This window comes from Heliangelus exortis, chromosome 1 (assembly GCF_036169615.1).
Source record: "Heliangelus exortis chromosome 1, bHelExo1.hap1, whole genome shotgun sequence".
Classification (NCBI taxonomy): Eukaryota; Metazoa; Chordata; class Aves; order Apodiformes; family Trochilidae; genus Heliangelus; species Heliangelus exortis.
Genome location: NC_092422.1, coordinates 164,549,671 through 164,569,833, shown reverse-complemented (window position 1 = coordinate 164,569,833; position 20,163 = coordinate 164,549,671). Strand labels below are relative to the sequence as shown.

The 20,163-nt window shown below is 39.4% G+C and overlaps 1 protein-coding gene across 3 annotated transcripts in view; it reads left to right on the top strand.

The window, feature by feature from the left end:
* SRGAP1 (SLIT-ROBO Rho GTPase activating protein 1) overlaps positions 1 to 20,163 on the top strand; it is a 143,033-nt gene that overhangs the window by 84,960 nt on the left and 37,910 nt on the right. For all 3 annotated transcript variants that reach the window (XR_011723898.1, XM_071733496.1, XM_071733497.1), the window contains exons 5-10: positions 7,339 to 7,521; positions 7,919 to 8,047; positions 14,555 to 14,776; positions 15,976 to 16,077; positions 17,728 to 17,925; positions 18,045 to 18,129. Coding sequence is in view for 2 of the 3 variants with exons in the window: in XM_071733496.1 (XP_071589597.1) it covers positions 7,339 to 7,521; positions 7,919 to 8,047; positions 14,555 to 14,776; positions 15,976 to 16,077; positions 17,728 to 17,925; positions 18,045 to 18,129 (919 nt within the window). In the remaining variant the exon portion in view is untranslated. The remainder of the gene's footprint in view (positions 1 to 7,338; positions 7,522 to 7,918; positions 8,048 to 14,554; positions 14,777 to 15,975; positions 16,078 to 17,727; positions 17,926 to 18,044; positions 18,130 to 20,163) is intronic.

Genomic DNA, 20,163 nt, shown 5'->3' with positions numbered 1-20,163 from the left:
ACAGTTGTGCATAACAGTGTGTTGAAGAGGATGAGGAAAGAGAATTAAAAAAACTAAAACTAAAAGTGTTTGTGGTGAGGCATAGCTGTATAATCGATGTAAAGAAACTGCATATTTCATTTTTTACTTCTTTAACTTCTCATGTGAGGAGGCAGATGAATTCATCCTTAGGCAGATGAATTCAAGCACACACAGCAGTTCTGCAGCTCCACAGTAACTCATGCAAACATATTATTCACTCCATTGACAAGGTCTAAGACATGACTTGCCTGGATTGCCCTAATGCTGTGGTGTTAAGGACTAGATTAAATGCTTGCTTCAAACCAAAATGATGAGAAGTTCTGCCCACCCATCTCAATCATGCCAGACAAACCTGGGGCTTCCCCACACCTGCTTTCAGACTTCTCGAGCACCAAGTAGCTCAAGCCCAGTTTATCTGGAATGATCTGGAAATAACAGGATGGTTAGAGGAACTGCCACTGATTTGATCTAACCATTTTAAATGGGTAAGTTCTACACATCCTAAGTATCAGAGTATCAACTGACTTTTCTTCAGGTAATGACACTGTATCAGGTGTCTTTAGTCTTCCGTGTAATTGAAGGTGCAAGAAAAAAAGGTGACTTTGTGGCCCATCTCTGAAAATCTAGTCTTGCACTTCTGTCTCAGGAAATCCTTTTTAACCTGTTCGTAGGGCCAAATCTACAACCTGCTGACTCCTTAGGGAGCTGTGCCCATTGGTTTTGATGCTTTTTTATATCAAACAAGTCAATAAACAGTGCTGTAGATTTTGCAAAGAATAAACTGTTCCAGGAGAAGAAAACAAGAAATCACTGAGGAATTGAGGAGACTTGCCACCTTCCACGTTCAGAACACGTTCTGAAGATTTTCAATTTAACAAGCTTTCTCCTCAAAGGTATTTTTTAGCTTGTGAAAGTTTGAACCTCTGCCTTTTGAGAGAGAGAGACTAGAAAGCATTTTGGCTGTTTATTTAAAGTGGAAAAGCTCAGAACTGCAATGAAATGTCAAAAAAAAGATCACTTTGCAGTATTAAATACCAACTGTTCTTTCAAAATGCACACTAATAAGAGGCCTTTCTCCTTGCTTACACTTTATGTATCTGATTAATTTTTCCATTTTCATAACTAGGAATTATTAAGGAAATAGAAGATTTGTACCATAGGTCTTCATTTACTTCCTGGGGTTGACTTACCTTGTGTTGGCTTTGGCTTGTGCCATCCTCATTAAAATTACACATCATGTACAGGATTGTTGAAAAAATCAGAATAGAAGTGGGCAAACTGAGCCTTAGGAAGATGTTCTAACACCTTGTGAGCAAAGCAGGCTGCTTTTACTGGAATAATCAGAATTTTGTAAGGGAAACTTTACTGTTAGTTTTCCATCTCCTTTACATAGAGAAGGTTTTCTTGCACATTATGTTACATGTTCATACGTTTTCTACATATTACTCACATGACAAGAGAAAATGCATTTTAAGACTCTTTATTTTCAGTTCTCAGTATTTTATGTACTATTTCTTAAATTATGACTCCAAACAAGTTGGCAAAAACAAATTAATAGCTAAGCCTCAGCCTGTATCTGTGCAAGTTCAGTATATTGTGAGTGGTGAGTACTTTTAATTATTCATGACTTCTTGGCTGTGCCAGCCAGTAAGTATTTTCAGGTCTGCAGCATCCCAGCTGCTGCATTCTTCTCATGCTCCTCTCCCTATTATACTTTCAGCCAATGTAGACTAGTAATTAGTTCCATGTTTTATGTAAGGATATAAGCTGTTGAAACTAGAGCCTTTTGAGGTTATTTCCTGACAATTACAGGGGGGAAAAAAAAAGTGTTCAAACTGAAAATTGCAGGAGGTCTGGGTTGGTGTTTTTTGTGAACTGAGAAATTTAGAAAGTTTCTTACATGCTGATTTAAAGAGGCAAAAGATTATTGATTTTACAATAAATCATCTTTGCAACAGAGAGAGCTTCCTAGTCAAACTCTTCTGTTAATCTGGAAAACTAAAATACTGTGTATTATCAGATGAAATATCAGACTATGACAGCAACATCTGAGCGGATGGTAGGAAACAAAAGGTAGGCAGTGTCTTTTTTTGCAGTGGAGGGAGCTCAGGTCTCCACTGGATTTATTTAGGAGTCAGAGCATATTCATAAATGACCTTTAAGGCAGGCAGAGGGCAATCAATGAGGTGACAAGTTTGCTAAAAATGCAGGGCTGGTCTGGTAATAAGAATGAGAGCGAATGGTGGAGAAAAGTGATACACATCATAAAAATACATCTTCATTTCTCCCACCTGGCTTTCTACATTAATCCTATTGACATAACACTTTTCACAAGCAATACAAATGTAAGGCCTCCAGAAAAATGGAGAAGTAGAGACAGTCTAAAGCAAACAATTTAATATTAAGACAGGGCTGCTCTGCCACTTGCATTTTCCATTGCTTTATCTTACTCCTTACAAATCTTGATTGCTTAATTTCTCAAGGTAGTTGCTGCCAGATTTCCTTTTTGCTTTGCTGAAATAACACAGAATCTGAATTCTCTATGGAAAACTTATGTCAAATTTACTGTACAATCGAGATCTGAGAAGGTGAAACCAGTAATTCTGTATTGGTAGTTAAGTATCAGTGACAATTCAAGGAACCACATCAGAGCTTGGTTCAGAAGTGAACAGGATGCTGAAAATAGCTAATACAGAGCCTACTTAATTGCTAGAGGCCACACATGTAGTAAAATCAGCACAAGATTTTAATTATTTCTGGGGGAAAGTACTAGCTAACCTGATTTAATTAATCCCTTGCAACTCCACCTTCTAATAAGAACTCACGACTTAGCAGAGACAATTCTGAAACATTTCAATCATGGTAATTGCAACAGAGATTAACTACTGTTCCATTAAATGCCAATTTCCTGAGAAACACTATGAACAGTGTTTGTGAAAGGCTATGAAAAGGCTCTTAGTTAGGCTGTTTTATTGTAAAAATAAAGCACATGGTAACACATGGTGATTCTAATATAGTTTATCTTTATGGCATTCAGTCTTAGTATGTTACCCTACAAATTTTTCTAGAAAAAAGGATGCATGTAGAAAAGGAAAGCCAGCACCTTGCTACACGAATGTTCCTCACTTGTAGCCCACAGAAGTAGAGCACTAATTAGGCTTTTTGATGGATTTGCCCAGATAACAATTGTGGGTTTAAATAAAACTATTATCTAGGGGTTTACTCTAATGTGCTCTTCTCTGTGATAAGTGCTATCTTCCGCCTTTAAGCCTACTTGCTGAGCTCTTACGAACGATGCTGAAAAATTGGCACATGAAATGAGATGTTTGTATCACTAAGGGAACAGTCTGTCACCTACAACAGGGGAGAGTACATAGCTTGGATAGCATAATCTTTCTCATCTGCTTGTAGTCTGACTTAGTTACCTGACATAAATCTATATTTTACATCACTGCATCTGCAGAATAAACCTTCTAAATTAATAGGAGATAAGTTCACCGTTTAATTTTACAAAAGGAATAGTATGCATTTAACAGTGCTTGTTCACTACAGCAGAAAAGCACTGAGTATGTCATGATGACAGTTCAGCATCTGCAAAATTGCAGCCTGCCTCTCTCTGTTCAGAGCATACTTGATGATCAATAAGCCCTTTGGGGGCTAGTTAGAGACAGTCCAGTGATGGATACTCTCATAGGATAGTCTGTTGTTCAACAGTTTGGTGGATGTTTGAGAAGCAGTATTGCTTATTTTATCAAATTTTTTTTTTCATTTGAATAACAGACTCATGGATCTGTTGCATATTCACAGATCAGAGATCTGTGGGTCTCAGAAGTCTCCATACAATAATTCTAGGTGCAAGAATTACGCAAGTCTATTGCTATCTTTCACAGCATCTGACAATCTTTTAAAAACTCAAGGGAGAAAAGATGGTAAAATGTTAAGGGTAAGAGCCATATATGCAACTTAGCATGCAGATTCTGAGCAAATTTGTTGAGGAGGTGTGCACTGAAATACTTGGAAACCATTTCCCTAGCTTGTTCTGTATGTGTCTGTTTGATGCTTTCTCAAGTTGAGTTTAGCTGCTGCTAAGATTGGCTCTTAAAAACCATAGACAAATCTTGAGAAAAGGCTGAAGCTGTCAGCTGTCCCTAGAGGCTTGCAAAATAATGATGTCACTAGTGCATGAGAAAAGCAATGCTGTCAACATAACAGACTGGGCAGAAGTCAAAGGCACAGGCTGATCACTGCTCTGTACATAGACTGTATTGATTTCTGAAGCAGCAGGGCTTGGGTGACAGACTCTGACTCCAGCCCTGTGCACACAGGCAAAGGGAGGGCTTCTTTTTCAGTTTTAGTTATCTTAGGCATCCTTTGTACCAAGAACTCACGCAGACTTTATTGCAAGGACACCTATTTCAGGTAGCCCTCTTAGTTCTCTGTGGAGACTTTGAGGCTCCTATCATCCTCACCCAAAACCTGACTTTTGATGCAGGGAGACACTCGGGTTACTGTATCGGGTGCTGCAAGCTGGCAGGGAGGGGTGGAAGGGCTCTTGAGTGATGTGAGGTTTGTGGAGTCAGTATGAGGCCATGCGAGCCTCCTGGTGAGAGCTGATGGTGACACACTTGTGTTCCTGCACTCAACAAGGAGGCTGAAATGCCACAGCCACTGCAGAACCACATTGCCTGCTCTGCTGGGATAGAATGGCACTCAGAAAAAAAACGCTTCAAAAATTTCAGTGCTTCTGCTTCCATCAAGCAGAAGAAATCCTTGCTTCACCACTGAAGTTGGATGCTTTAAGATGTGCTGTTAGGAAACTCTGAGGGAGTATTGTTGTGTCTTTATAGGCAGAAAAACTGAGAGAGAGGGAATTAAAGCAACTTTTTAAAGACAGGTGAGATAGCCTTGTCCCTTCAACTAAAAAGTCTCTGCAGCTGACACAGAAAAACAGATTAACAATAAAAGCAAACACCTGAATTCTTCTGTAAAGAAGCACTCAAAAAATGAATTAAAAGGCCTAAAGAGAAGGGCAAAACGTTGTTTTTAATCTCCTTCTCCCATCAATTTTAATAGAGCCATATCATTTGCTGCGCTTCTCAGGTTTGTTTTATAAATAATTTATTTAAGAAGTGCACTTCTTCTCTCTTCAATAATTCTTTCCATGTGGCTACATGAGCTGGACTCCCTGAGTACAGATTATCAACTTCAGAAAAGCCCTTGGTAACATTGCAGGAGACAGGGAGCTGAACTTGCTGTTTGGTTAAGCTAAGAATTGTGCAGATCTTGGCTCTGCAGGTGTGCCTGCTACTCCCAGCTTGGCCAATTTTATCTTCATGATTTTGCCTCATTTGCAAGGCAAAATATCTGGTTCTGCCATGTCTGTGGAGCTGCTGGGGCAGCTCAGATAGAGAGGGCTGCACCCTGGTCAGGCTTTGGAGCATGACTGAGCTATAAAATAGGAACAGCAACAATAACCCTGAGCCCTGCTCCAGCCAGCTGCATTTTTTTTCAGCAGAGAGCCATAAGCATATGTTTTTAAAAATAAAACACACTGGTTTTGATCCAACTGATTTACTTTACTACAGGAAGTTAGTGAGGAGTTGGCTGTTTCATTTTTAGTAATCCTATTCCAATTGTGTCAACAGCATAGCAGTATTCAGTAGTGGCAGATGCAGTTGTGTGTAACATATGCATGACATGCATGGTTATGCAGATCACTGCAAGCTTCATTCTTCCTGTGGCACAAGACTTTAAATATGCATCTGTTCAGCCATCACCTGACATGGGGTGCAGTTGGTTTGTGTCAATTCACCCTGAGCCAGGCTGCAGCACATTTTCAGAATGTGCAGCACCAGCTTTAGTGTCCCTGGTGTTGCCACTCTATGGATGCTCCATTACTCAGTTTGAAAAACTACTCATCTCCCTAGCAACATTTCAAGCCAGCTCCCCAAATCAGTCTGTCTCCTCCATGGGTCACACAGAGCTCTGCCGAGGGAAGAACAGCCCATTTGAATCCTCCCTGGCTGTGTCCTTCAGAGGAGATGTGAGTGGCTTGCATGGCCTCAGCCCAAAGATAACATCTGCTGGAGAGAGCACTCTGACACCCTGGGAAGAAGAGAGGAGGCCGCTGGCTGCCTGAGGATGCCTTCACTCTTTGTTCCTTGCTTGAAACTTAAGACAACAAAACCAAACCAAACAAGTAAAAGGGGAAGATGGAAAGAGGGTCTTTTGTGCTGGAGGTGAGCAGACAGCACTCCCCACCAGAAGGAGGTGATTTGTGGTTGCTTGCTGCCCACTACACGGCATCCAAGCTGACACTTTTCTTGCTTGCAGAAGAAAGGGAGAACTGAGCTGAACCAGCTCCTCTGCCTCTTTATGGCCTGTGCAAACATGTATTTGCAGGCTGGTAGCCCAAGGTCTCTTGGCTGCAGAGCCAGAGTGTGTGTAGGGAGGAGATAATGGTATTAACTGGGAGGCTACAGGGAAAGCATCTTCACCACTTATTTATCAGATGACTCTGCAGCTCTCATCTGGTTTGAGATTGTGCTCAGTCTGTGGCTGTGCAGTCAGAAACCCCTTTCCAGGGTATGGACAGCCCTCCAGGTAGCTGGGGATGTGCTCCCAGACAGAAGCTTCCTTTTGTTTCTGCTTCCTTCCCCTTTCTGCAGTGCTGAAGGGGTCTTTCTGCTTTTAAACATTTGATTTCCACAGCCAATCTGTGAAGAAGTCAGATAGATATAGCTATAGCACTGACGTGGATTTAGTTTTATTGCTTATTATTTCCTGCTTTCATTCAAAGACAGGGATCCTGAAATTTAATAAAAAGGATTTTGCTCTTTCCAATCAAAACAAAACAAAACAAAACAGAACAAAACAAAAAAACAAACCAAAAACAACAACAACAAAAAAAAAGCACAAAAAAATTTTCTATACAACTTTTGACAGAAATATTTGGTAGCTTGCTGCCTCATCGCTTGTCACAACATTTCAGTGGTGTGAGGCCCTTCTGAAGAGAAACAAGGTGGGACAAGAGACAGTTTCACATGCTTACATTACAAATATTTCAAATATTTGTACAATATTACACTTTTCTCTCGATTTACAGTGCTTGGTAGAGGACTCTGAACATTTGGAATTTTAGATATATAAAAAAAAAATAAAGATGCAACCAGAAATCCTCAGTCTTTGTTGGCAAAGAAATTTATCCAGCCTCCATCTTTATAAGAGAATGTTTTACTCAAAGGCACTGTGATTTTTCTGTAGATAGCTTTGTATTTTCATTTTGTCCTAACTCCCCTTTGACTCTGTCTTCTGCAGGTCATGAAAACATACCACATGTATCATGCAGAGAGCATCAGTGCAGAAAGCAAACTGAAGGAGGCAGAGAAGCAAGAAGAAAAACAGATTGGGAGGTCAGGAGACCCTGTTTTTCACATTCGACTAGAAGAAAGGCACCAGAGACGGAGTTCTGTGAAAAAGATTGAAAAAATGAAGGAAAAAGTAAATAGTCCTTTTATTTAGCTTCATTTGAACTAAATTCAGTGCATTTCTGACATTCTTTAGCATGATATTACACATAGAAACCCAGCTGGGAAATAAGAGTTAAAAAGGTACACATAATAAACTAGCAATGGGTTATACATAATAAACAAGCCGTGGGTTGTAGATAACTTGCCTTAATTGCATTTCAAAGGAGGGAATACTTTATTCCTAGTATAATTCTTATTATATGGTTTGTGACATTTGAAACAAAATACTAAGTTACTGCTTGTTACATGCATATCAGGCTGACAACTAAGATTCATTCTTGTTAAAGGAATGTGTATTTAAATTGTTATCATTTTTACTCCATACCAAAAATGAATTAAAATCCATTAATATGCAACCTTTTTCCTAGCGTCAAGCAAAGTACTCTGAAAACAAGCTGAAATCTATTAAAGCTCGTAATGAATACCTGCTCACCCTTGAGGCAACCAATGCTTCTGTTTTCAAGTATTATATTCATGACCTTTCAGATCTAATTGACGTAAGTATTGTGACATTGATACAGTTGTTTGTATGTTTATTCTGTTCAGGAATAATGCTTCCCTGCTTTTTTCACGTTCAAAGGGAATATGTAAGTAAGGGTTGCATGCAATATGCTTAGCATTTGTACTATTGTATGGTATAATCAGCAGATTTCCCTTTCACCTCTACATTTCACAAAAATAAAGTGCCAATAAGATGCTGAGCCCGTTCCTTTAAAGTTAGAACATTCTGTTTTCTCCCCATGCAGCAAGAGAAAATATGACAGGAATAACATAAGAAGGTAAACATTTCCATTTTGTACTATAACAGGATTTCTGAGGTGCAAATATTTTTCCAAGATAAGCTTCTTAGGTGGTGTTCTTAATAGTGGTATTTTATCTCAAAAAAAGGCATTTGAAATGATTCAAAATAATTTACTTTCATTCATTTAATCATTGAATCAAATATACACTGCTTTTTATTCTTTCTTCATTTAGGATGCAGAGCAGACATAATCAATCCTGTGTTCCCTACTCTCAGGAGAATTGTTTCTGATTTTCATTTTTGTTTCTGTGGGAACATCCTAGGAGAATGAGATTGACCACTGATGTGGTCTTGTACCAGCAGTTGGTCTCCAGAACCTGTATTATTGACATTTTTAGATTATATGGAGGCTTCTAGATAGGGCATGTCTGATAAATGTGAACTTTATGAGTTAATTCTGGCTACTGGAAGGAAGGAAAGGTCCCTTTTCCTTGGTTTCCAGACCAACCACTTCAGAGTTTGGAAAGATGCTGACGGTGAGACACTGGCACAGGTTTCCCAGAGCAGCTGTGGCTGCCCCCTCCCTGGAAGTATTCAAGGCCAGGTTGGATGGGGCTCTGAGCAACCTGGTCTGGTGGGAGGTGTCCCTGCCCATGCAGGGGGGTTGGAACTGGATGATCTTTAAAGTCCCTTCCAACCCAAACCATTCTACAGCTCTATGATTTTGTCTTCTCTCTTGCCTTCTCTTTTGGAGCTCACATTTCCCAGTGAATGTCTCGTGTTTCTACTTGATAAAAGCTTTCTCAGCTTGGGAAATGCATCTGATTTTTATCGTGTCATCAGTGTCCACAAAGGTTGCTGTAGAAGTGAAAGCTGAGCAGAGGAGCTTCACAAAGAATTGCAAGGAAAAGCAAAGTGGGGCTCTGTCTGCATTCATACATGAGAATTACACTCTTTAGAGTTACTGTTTGAGTACTATTACTGAGTGCTATTTTTTAATAGATATATACATTCTACAGTATTTATACATGCAAGAAAATGATAGTACTTTGCATGGCTTTTTCCAAGCCTTAGACCACTGTAGACAATGACATTCTTTTGCCAAAACGGCTTTAGAAATTACCCTTCCCTGAGGAATTTAAATGGAGAGTCAAGCTGCCCTTTGCATCACTGTTTTGTAAGAGCAGGCTGTAAACATGTGCAACCAGAACTTGCTTCAGAGCCAACTTAATCCAATTGTGAGCTTGTTTAAATGAAGTGTCTTTCAGCCATTTGTATTTAATCAGAATATGCTGTGAAAGCATTGGTATCTAGGCAGAGTGTTTACTACTTGACAGAGGAAACGTTTTTTGTAAATGCAAGTGTCTTGGCAAGATTTTGAGGTTATATCATTGGAATGTGAGACATGCTTCCCACTGCCCATATGCTGCACCAGTCCAGACTGTCTCATTCTGTAAATCTCTTCATGCAGGGGTGTGATTTGGAGCTTTCAGACTCATAGTGACAGTTTCATTCTTCACCCTCTCTATTTCACCCCCATTGGCCTCCCTGCCTTCCCGTGCTTGCCTGAGCTCTCTCTTTGCCTGTACACAACAGGATTATTTCTCTCTGTCTGGACTCCAGTTAACATGGAAGGGATTTGGGATCTCCTTGACCTGTTGGTGTTGCCCATAAATGAAACTGAGTGTTTTCCTACATTACTGAAAAATATCTCTGATAAAAATTGGGTAAACATACAAAGGAATGCAGTGAACAGTTAAAAACATATTTTGTAACAAGATTGGGAAAGCCTGTGGGATATTCTTTTTACACACAAACACACAAAAAAAAAATTATATTTTTTTCATTTTGATTCCACTTCAACTTGATTTATGAGGCTTACGTAGAAAACCCTAAATTGCAGTTCCCCAGCTGAACTAGGTCTGAACTGTTCAGCTCCTTAATTTCATTTAAAAAGCTCTGAGATTCTGACTTTAAATGATGATGTGTTGCTCATCTTAAGCTGTTGTGATAAAAGCGAGATAAAACTACTGCTGGAGTCTTAGCTGAATGTTTTAATGCATTTAGTGAGCTGAGGGATGTGACAAGCATTTGCAGAGAAGTAGAGGGATAAACAGAATTTGATAAGCACAATATATTTCTGTCTTCTGCATATTGTGCTTGAGGAATTTGAATTTTCTGTTGAATATTTCTTCTCTGATGACTATATGGTAGGATCTAGTTCAAGTTGAGGGCACGATTTGGTTTTTGTATTATTCATATAATGTAAAAAAATAGCAAAAATTACTTTTTAGCTTTAATTAAATAAACTTTATCTAGTATGTAAGACTGTAGGTTTCCAAGGAGCAACAGTACACACCTCTGCTAATCTGACTATTAGTACCAATATCTGTTCATATGGCACATACTATTACTCATCTACTTCAAGATTTCCATGTAACTGAGTTTGTAAGATTTATCTGAGTATAAGAGGAAGGTAGGGACCTTTTTCAGACTTACCCTGCACTCATTATCTGAAGGTAAATGCTAGGAAATAGTGATCAAAACAATTTGACTCTAGTTCTGCTGCTAGAATAAATAAAATATTCATGTGTTGGTCCTTCTTAGAGTGGAGTTTCTGAATCTCTAATTGCAGTCTGCATGCTTTGAATGCTTAGGAAGCTAGGGAACATTTAGCTATTATGAACTTAATTTATTCTGTAAAGGTTCTTTGTTAATCATTCATAGAACCAAGTTTAAAACTAGGGTAGAGTGTGTGCGGCTCACAATCTTTGTTACGTAAGTTCTCATAAATATGATAAATACAGACAGATCTCTTTGATTTGAATGTTGATGTCTGTGTAACAGGATGATTAAAAAGTGACTTATTCAGAGGTTAAGGCTTTTTTTTATTAATTTCTCTCTCCATTGACATTAGAATTTCATTATTATTCCTGAAATGAAATGAAGAGCAGCTTGCTTTTTTGGTTAAAGCTCTGTGCTAAGCACTGCATTTTGTTTTGTTCGAGCCTAAATATGCTCTAGGGAGCAATAAAGACAGTAAATGCTCTTGAGACTGCTTCAGATTTAATTCCAAATAAGAAAAAAATGCAAATTACAAAATTAATTTTTCACACATATCCCAAACATATCACTCATCTCCCTTCACTTTGCCCAACGAAAAGCCTTTATGACTCCAGAAATGCAATAAAACTCACAGGCTATGACTGCATCCTCTCATTTCTCATCTTCATGTCTTGCAGCACCAACTGGCATCTCTCTAGCCCATAGACTGAGAGCAGCTCTCATGAACCATCAGGCTGTAGCCTGGTGTGCTGATTACTGAGACTCAGAGATTCATATTTGTTTTGGCTCATGGTGTGGTCGCTTGCTTGGAGTTTACAAATCTTTTACAAATCTACATATTTTTCCTGAAATTCATGTATACGTGCGTGTATGTGTGTGTGTGTCTGCATACATAATGTATTTTGTGCAACACCAGATGAGTTGTTTTTGAGGTGATGTTTTTTTTCCAGCCATGGCCAGGCAGGATGTGATGTGGGCAGCAGTTTAGTGGCAGTACCTTAATTTTTGAGTCTGAATTTTTGATACCCAAAGTGCCATCTCCACTACAGACAACTCGTTCTCTAAACCATCACTAGTACTAGCAGATTAAAACAGTACTCTTCTTTCTGAGTAGCCATGCCTTGATACTGTGACAGATCCATTCCTCATTTAAAATTATCTTTGCCTCCAAATTTTGGAGAACGTGATCTGTGGTCTGGCAGAAATAAGAGTTGTGATATCTGAGTGTTTATTTTTACTTTAAAAAATAGCTTTACTCATACAAATTTTATTTTTACTTAAATCACTGAAGCAAAATTTCAAAATCAGGCATTTCAAATTCCATTCAAAGAGCCACTGGTGATAAGGCATTAGTTCAGGCTCTGGGTTTAGTTCTTGTTTGCTTTGCTGGCATTGGCACTGCAAGAAAGTGCCTTGGTGTGACAGGATATTCTGCTGCACTTGAAGAAATCCTCCTTGGCTGAGAGACTGTATTTTTTACCCCGTCATCTGTCACCCTGCAGCTGTCATCACCTGCAAATGATGACCAGGGTGATAGTTACTGAGTAGATTAAGGGTTAAACAAATAAGTTCTTGGTGCTGTCACAGCATAAAGACTGAAATCTTATATTCCAACTTATAAAAATCTGGATGAGAAATCCACACAGCTCTAACTATAAATCAATAAGCTTTCTGTTAATACTCAGATTAATCCTCCAGAGCCAAAATTCAGGCTCTAGATGCCTGTAGTTTTATAATACATGGATAGTTGGCCATGCTAAACCTGGCATTGCCCTCTATTTCTCATTTCCTCTCAGTTTAATCTTCCATGAGGTCTCTCTGAAGCTAATGCACAGGAAATAAAACAGCTGTCCTGATCCACTTTCTTATCAGCACTTTTAGTCTGTCTTTTTCATCCAAGGGAGTGAATTAAATATGAGATCTGATTTGACACAGCACAAGAGGAAAACACCGAGAGGGTTTTCTTTTTAGAAACAATATTTTTTAGGCTGAAGGTCTTTGAAATATGGATGTGCTTTGGTATACAAGTTGAGTGGCTCTTTTAGTAAGCATCACACAGGTTTCCATTCTATAAATGCAAAAGAGAGAGGTTAACCTATGTGTGTTTGATTGAACATGACATCTTTTTTTCTTAAAATGGTTCAGCAATGAGTTTTGGGGGATCCACTGTCCTACCTGCAGTAACGACCTGGAGCAGTCACTAGGACTGAAAGCTTGGTCTTTCTGGAAGTTTTGTTGTTAGTTAAACAGCCCTCTGTTGTCAGATACCAGAGAGCAGTTTGGTCACTAGTTATTAGTCAATGTGTGAGGGGTTTCTTTCTCTTTTACATAGAGGTTTAGGTATAGTGAATAGCTTAAAAAATGCTTTCCCATGCAGTGCATGCATCTGTCTGTCTCCCTTTCTCTTTTTTTCTCTCCTTTTTCTAATAAGTAAGAGGAAAGGAAAGGGAACAGGATCACATGAGTGCTAAGGAGTTGTGATAGCTGTGAGGGATTCATGCATATAAACGTAGTCTACAGTGGACTGCATTCAGATTGCTTCTCTACTCAACTGCCTCACTTAACTCACAAGTTCTGCCAGGGAGAATGATTTTAAACCTTGGGTGGGCACCCAGGATGGGTGGCTGGGGCTGAGAGATGCCCTAAAGCAGGGAGCTACCTGATGCTGGGCCTGGCCAGGCACAGGCCTCTGACTGGGACAAATCTCTCCAAATAGAGAACATTGTTTTGTATGCAATTGGTAGAGAACTCTGCTGTGCCACTGCTGGGGTGACAGAGAGGTTTGCAATACATCTGACATTACCTGGAAGTTCACTGAGCAAAAGCTGAGGATATTGTTTACTTTGTAGTGTGGGGGAAGAATTAAGAAAGCAATTGCTTGATACGCTGCAGCTGTGACGTTTAAAAAATACATTCAGCTGTTCCTCTAAAATATTAAACAATCATGAATAATGCAAACTGCAGATGTTTAAAATTCAAGAACAAACACAACTTTGTTCTGCCAATTAGGTTTCAATTACATTCTGGTGTTATTCTCACCCCTAGAAAAAAATACATAAATTTATGACTTTATGCATTTAGCGACACGATGTGCATTGCTGGCTCTGTTTGAGCATGGGAAAGAAGGTAAATTGCAGTTAAATGCACTTTCATTATAAGGGGAAAGGATCTTAAATCATTGCTATTGCATAAAAAAGTGTCTTATGTGAGTCACTTACACTTAGAGGCAGTGGTGGGGACTTTTGTTTAAGCACAGACATGGTGAACAGGAATTGCTTCATTTTCAGTTTGGTGCTGGCATTGACTTAGATGGTGGAGTTATGTCAACGTGGGTTTAAAGAGGTCATCCAAGGGTTACACACAGCAATAATAATGAAGAGCCCACTTGTGTGTAGTCTCAGACCTTTTTTGTGTAAATACAGTGACTGCATATCTGTTTCTGATTAAGAAATGCAAATACCTTGCCATGCATGTTCACTTAGCACTTTTCTAGAACTATCCTTTAATCTGTGCAACACAATAAGGATACTAAATACCTACTGTCTTCAGTATTTCAGTTTAGAAAATATTTTGTAAAATACTTCAAAAACAGAAGAATTTCCAGACAGAAGAATTTAGCCTTGATTTGTGGCTTGGGATATTGGAATGGTGTGCCTCTTTTTTAATTTGTTTTCTTTTCCCTTTATTGTATTTTTAGTGTTGCGATCTTGGATACCATGCTAGTCTGAACAGAGCCCTAAGAACATACCTTTCTGCAGAGTATAACCTTGAAACTTCCAGGCATGAGGGTTTAGACATCATTGAAAATGCAGTTGACAGCCTGGAGCCACGAAGTGACAAGCAGAGATTCATGGAAATGTACCCCACTGCTTTTTGTCCACCAATGAAATTTGAGTTCCAGTCTCATATGGGTGATGAGGTCTGTATACTGATAAGTATCCCCACAGTGACTGTTCCTGCTTCTGTACACTGAGACAGAGAATTTATCCCCTTTTAAAAAGAAATAATTTGGTAAATGATGTTACTGCTACCCCAAAGGAAGTGGGTCAGAATTTTGCAAAAGTGGCAGCACTGTTCTCAATTTCTTCAGAGTTCTCAAGTAAAAACTGTTGTGTGTTATTATATTCTGTATTACTCATAATGTCATTGCTCCTAATATGCTGGACACAGTGTGCTCAGCACAGCACTGGTGTAAGTAGTGGCTTTGAGTTTTCAATACCTGCCTCACCTGTAACAGATCTTGTGGATGCAATTCGAGAGCAGCTGCAGAGCTGCTCCAAATTATGCATGCTGAAATACAGCCTTTCCCCCTTCTTTCTCCCCTGTTTTATCATCTGGAGAATCATAGAATTGGCTGGGTTGGAAGGGACCTCAGAGATCATCAAGTCCAACCCTTGATCCACTACCACTGCAGTTACCAGACCATGGCACTGAGTGCCACATCCAGTCTCTTTTTAAATATCTCCAGGGATGGAGAATCCACCACTTCCCTGGGCAGCCCATTCCAATGTCTGATCACCCTCTCAGTAAAGAAATTCTTTCTAATGTCCAACCTAAACCTCCCCTGGCACAACCTGAGACCGTGCCCTCTTGTCTTGCTGAGGGTTGCCTGGGAAAAGAGACCAACCCCCCCCTGGCTACAGCCTCCTTTCAGGGAGTTGTAGAGAGTGATGAGGTCTCCTCTGAGCCTCCTCTTCTCCAGGCTGAACAGCCCCAGTTCCCTCAGCCTCTCCTCATAGGATCTGTGCTCGAGATTTCAAGAATACAGGGTACAGCTGTCTGTTCTGCACCAAAGGCCTGTAGCAGAACACAATGCAGAATCACCCATGTAGATCTTTTATCTGAAGGTATACTCCAGGGGTTGCATTTCTGTGGGAAAGGGAAGCACTGCAAAGCAGCGGTACAGGGCTGTGCTCTGTAGTCAGAAGATGCAGCATGTAGTTCCACACCTTGTAACACATAAATACTATAAATTTAGATGGATGAATTTTATTACCTGCTTCATCTAGTTTTAATAGCTTTGGCAGGAGTTCACCTAGCTTTAAAGAAAGCAACCAATGACTATTGACTGTCTTTTTAATTCCTTGTGTCTCACAACTCTTTTTGATCCTTCCTTAGGTTTGTCAGGTCACTGCCCAGCAAACTGTGCAAGCAGAGCTCATGCTTCGGTATCAGCAACTACAGTCACGATTGGCCACACTCAAAATTGAAAATGAGGAGGTAAGATTTGTGTCTACAAGGACTATGCATTGAGCACCACTTTCTGGAAGGTGTGGTGTTTTCTACTGTTTTCTACTTCTAATGTTTTCTGTGGTGTTTTTTGTTAACAGTGTACAAATGACCCTGAAATGGCTTCAATCTCAATGAGCTGTTTTAATTTTAAAGGCCAAATAGTGGCAAACATGCTGAAGTAGATCCTTGTCTGCTTTTAAGAGATTTGGAAACTTCATCTTTCACTTGTCCATATGTTCACTTTACTGAGTTCTGTGTTTTGCAGATGCTTCAGTGTAAACTTGTTTTAGCACATATTTTTAAAGTGTTGCAGAAAGCCACTGAGCACAGTTACAGTCTTCTGTGACCACCTTCTGTCCAGTCCCCAAATTGCTACTTCTCTAGCACAAGGAATTTGGACTGCCTTTTGTGTTAGATGAGTCAAAATCTCTTATGCTCTCATCTACAGCAATTTATAAACACAAGTACTGAATGCATGTGATGGAAATAGTTCACCTAGTAAAATAAAGTGCATTTTTTTGTAAAATGAGGAAGAGCTGTGCCCTGGTAGCAGAGAGAAGTCTCCTTGTGGGTAAAAATTGGACTTTTATCCCATTTAAGGCAGTGTTAAAGGTCCTCAGTTTAAATGCAAATCTGTTCCTAAATTCAAACATAGGGATAATTTAATTTATTGGTGTACTTTAAGTTTTCAGGATTCCAGTTTTTCTTGTTCTGTGTTATGTGCTGAATACCTAGAAAAAAGAATTTATGTCCATGAGGCAAGCACAGTCATCTTTTAAAAATCCCACCTTGAATTCTGAAAGTATCTCAAGGTAGCAAAGACAAAAGGAAGGAGAAAGATTGTTTCAGTAAAGTGAAGTGCCAGAGGATATGGGGAGAAATGTTGGCAGGCACAGAAAGGATATTTACGTACGCTGGAGATGTGTGTGCAAACATGCATAATTTGATTAAGCTGGCTCTACTAGAGACTCTCCTGAAGCAGAGCTGGGAGGCAAATCAAATCCTTGTGAATCTCACCAGTTACTTTATTTCCTTGTGGAAGCACTGCATCCCTTATCCCACTCTCCATGTCCTGCTTTCCACTGAGTGTGAGGCTGGTGTGAATTGTTCTCTCTCCAGCCCCTTCCTCCAGCTGTGTATTCCACTTCTGCAGCCTAAGCATCACTGTGCTCCTCACCCTAGCACTCTGCAGAATGGTGTGACAGACTTTACTCTTGGAAGGTGATGTTGATCTGGCAGCCAGATCCTTGGATGTACACAAATCAATGAGGCACGTTGACCTCACGTGGGAGACTTGGCCCTTCAGAGCACTGTCTCGTTTCTCTTGCCTTCCAGATTAGGTACTATAATCAAATCTTGACACATTTCGATTCTGATTTCAGGAAACAAATGCTTGAGAGTGCTATGGAGTCAACACAAGAATATATCCCTGATTGTGGATTGGAGAGCTAGATAGGAAACCTAATTGTGTAATTCTACTGTTATATAAATATCTGTTATAGTACAGCTAATTTTTCTCATTGATACACCTGTTTGGGGGAGTATACCAGAGAATTATTTCAAATATTGAGCTTCCCCTCTATGCTGTTCTGACATATATTCATCTTGCATTTGACAAACTGTGCTTTTTAACACCAGGTTAAGAAAACAACAGAGGCTACCCTGCAGACAATACAAGATATGGTCACCATTGAAGACTATGATGTATCAGAGTGTTTCCAGCACAGTCGCTCAACAGAGTCTGTGAAGTCAACAGTCTCTGAAACATACCTGAGTAAGCCCAGCATTGCAAAAAGAAGAGCTAACCAGCAGGAAACAGAGCAATTCTATTTCATGGTATGTTGGTTGCTTCCTCCTTCATGTGATACAAACCAAACACCTGAAGTAAACATTATACAGAAGTTCCTGGCATTTATGTGTCATACATAGTAATAGATTGATCTGCATCTCTACAGAAATTCAGAGAATATATGGAAGGTAGTAATCTCATCACAAAACTTCAAGCAAAACATGACTTGCTGCAGAGGACACTTGGAGAAGGTAAATACCACACAGTAAACCAAAAAGTATTTCCAGACTATATAATAAGCCCACTGAAATGCCAAAGGTATGCAGGAAAAAAATTACAAAACTTAAAGCTTACTCAGTCAGTACAGATTTGATTTTTACCACTCATGGGTTTGGTGCAGTAAGAGTATACACTGTAAATTGATTTTATTTCTTTAAGAGATACTAATTTCCACTGCACAGGCATTTAGACAAGTGACTATATTTGGAAATGGAACTGTTGAATGAAAAGTCTTGTGTCTGACACAGTCATTGCAGGATTATTTCAGAGCTGTGACAAATGTACTGTTTCTACTTCCTAACGATTTCTCTTGACTTAAGGTTTTTTTAAGAGTTGAAGGAGAGTGATATTTTTTTAAGCATACAAAATTATTTTGAGATCAACCTCTCAAAACGGACTTACTAGTGCCACATTACTGAAACATGAACATAAATGTCCTTCTTGCAGACTGAGAACTCAGTGGAGCATTGATGAAAGGTAAAAGGTGAAATCCTGACCTCACTGGTGTCAGTAGTGAGATTCTTATAGAAATAATTGAAGGTTTTCTGTAAAATATTTGTGTACTATGAACTGGATTGAGTGAAAACTGAGTGCATAGTTCTGTGGACTATCATTATTGCATATAAAATTGTTGCATTACAAATTACAGTAGCAGAGAATTATCCATTGACAAACACTGCCCACAATTTTTGAAAATGCTTCTTAAAAAAATAAAAACAAGTCAGCAGATGCCCATGAACAAATGAAATAAAGCTGAATTAGGGCAGTAATGATCAGGCATGATGCACAGCTCCAGCTCTCAGAAGCCCTCCCAGCACGCACTTCCTCATGGACAAAAGGGAAAAGGAGACTCACATCTGCAAGTCAAACAGACTCTTACAGACTTGAGAGGAAGTGAACTACACTACAAAGAGTAAAAATCCTCTCCTGAAGGTTAAGGACTATAATTCAAAGTTCAGACTCAAGAAAGGAAATTGTTCTCCAAAGAGTGAGTTTTGTCAGCTCATTTGCTTTTACTGCCAAATATCTGTTGTTAATCAGATCTCTTCTTGCTTTTAATACAAAAGCCCAGCTCCACAATCCAGTTGTGGTGAAGCCTAAAGTGCTACAAACAGTTCAGTGACTATGACCCAAAAAAAGCCCCTGTCTAACTGTTTTCTTACAAGGCTGGACTCTAGAAGATGGTATCTGGTTTAGACAACTAACTTCATTATGTTTTTTCTCATGGAAGCTTTAATTTAATAGGATTTATTTTCATGTGTGCATTGAGCAATTTATTCACACAAAACAACGTGCAGCTGATGTTAGTCAAAAAAAAGGAAAATTTCCCTCCTAAGGCTCACAGAAAATGTATTTGGAAAAATAAAATGAACGTTGTTTTGGAAGACGAGTAAAATGCATGATCATCTACTGAAGGAAGAAAGATAAAAGGCAGAACAGAATCTGTTGTCTTAATACATGTTGGAAAGAAATAAGGAAAACAGTGTAGGAAAGGAAATCACCTCAGTGATGAATTGCCATCAGACTCTGCCTGGGCTGTTCTGCCATGCTCAGGAATGCTTGGACTGTTCTGTGTGAAGAGTTCCCCCTGACCCACCAGCTGTAACCCCCAGCAGTTCATCTGTGTTGCCCACAGTGTTTTTTGCACAGAGTTGTCACATCGTGGTAGCACAGCAGCACATGCAGACAGGGTCCCAAATGTACACACTTACATTCAAAGCAGATATTTGGAGCAAAAGCCACCATTCTCACAAGTTGAGAAGTTCAAGTACCTCCTTCTATTGAGACATGAAGTACATATGCCTGGGGAGGAGGACCTGGCTTCTGTACATTCCTTGAATGGGGATTATTGAAAGGATAGAATTGCAGTGGAAGTATGAACATTTTTTCTGTAGGTAGTGTAGAAGTGAACGTGTAGGAAGTGAACTGCACCCTTGCTCCACTCAAACTGCCTTTTCTGGAAACTCTCATGTCAGCAAGAGCAGACAACTAACACAGGGTGCTTT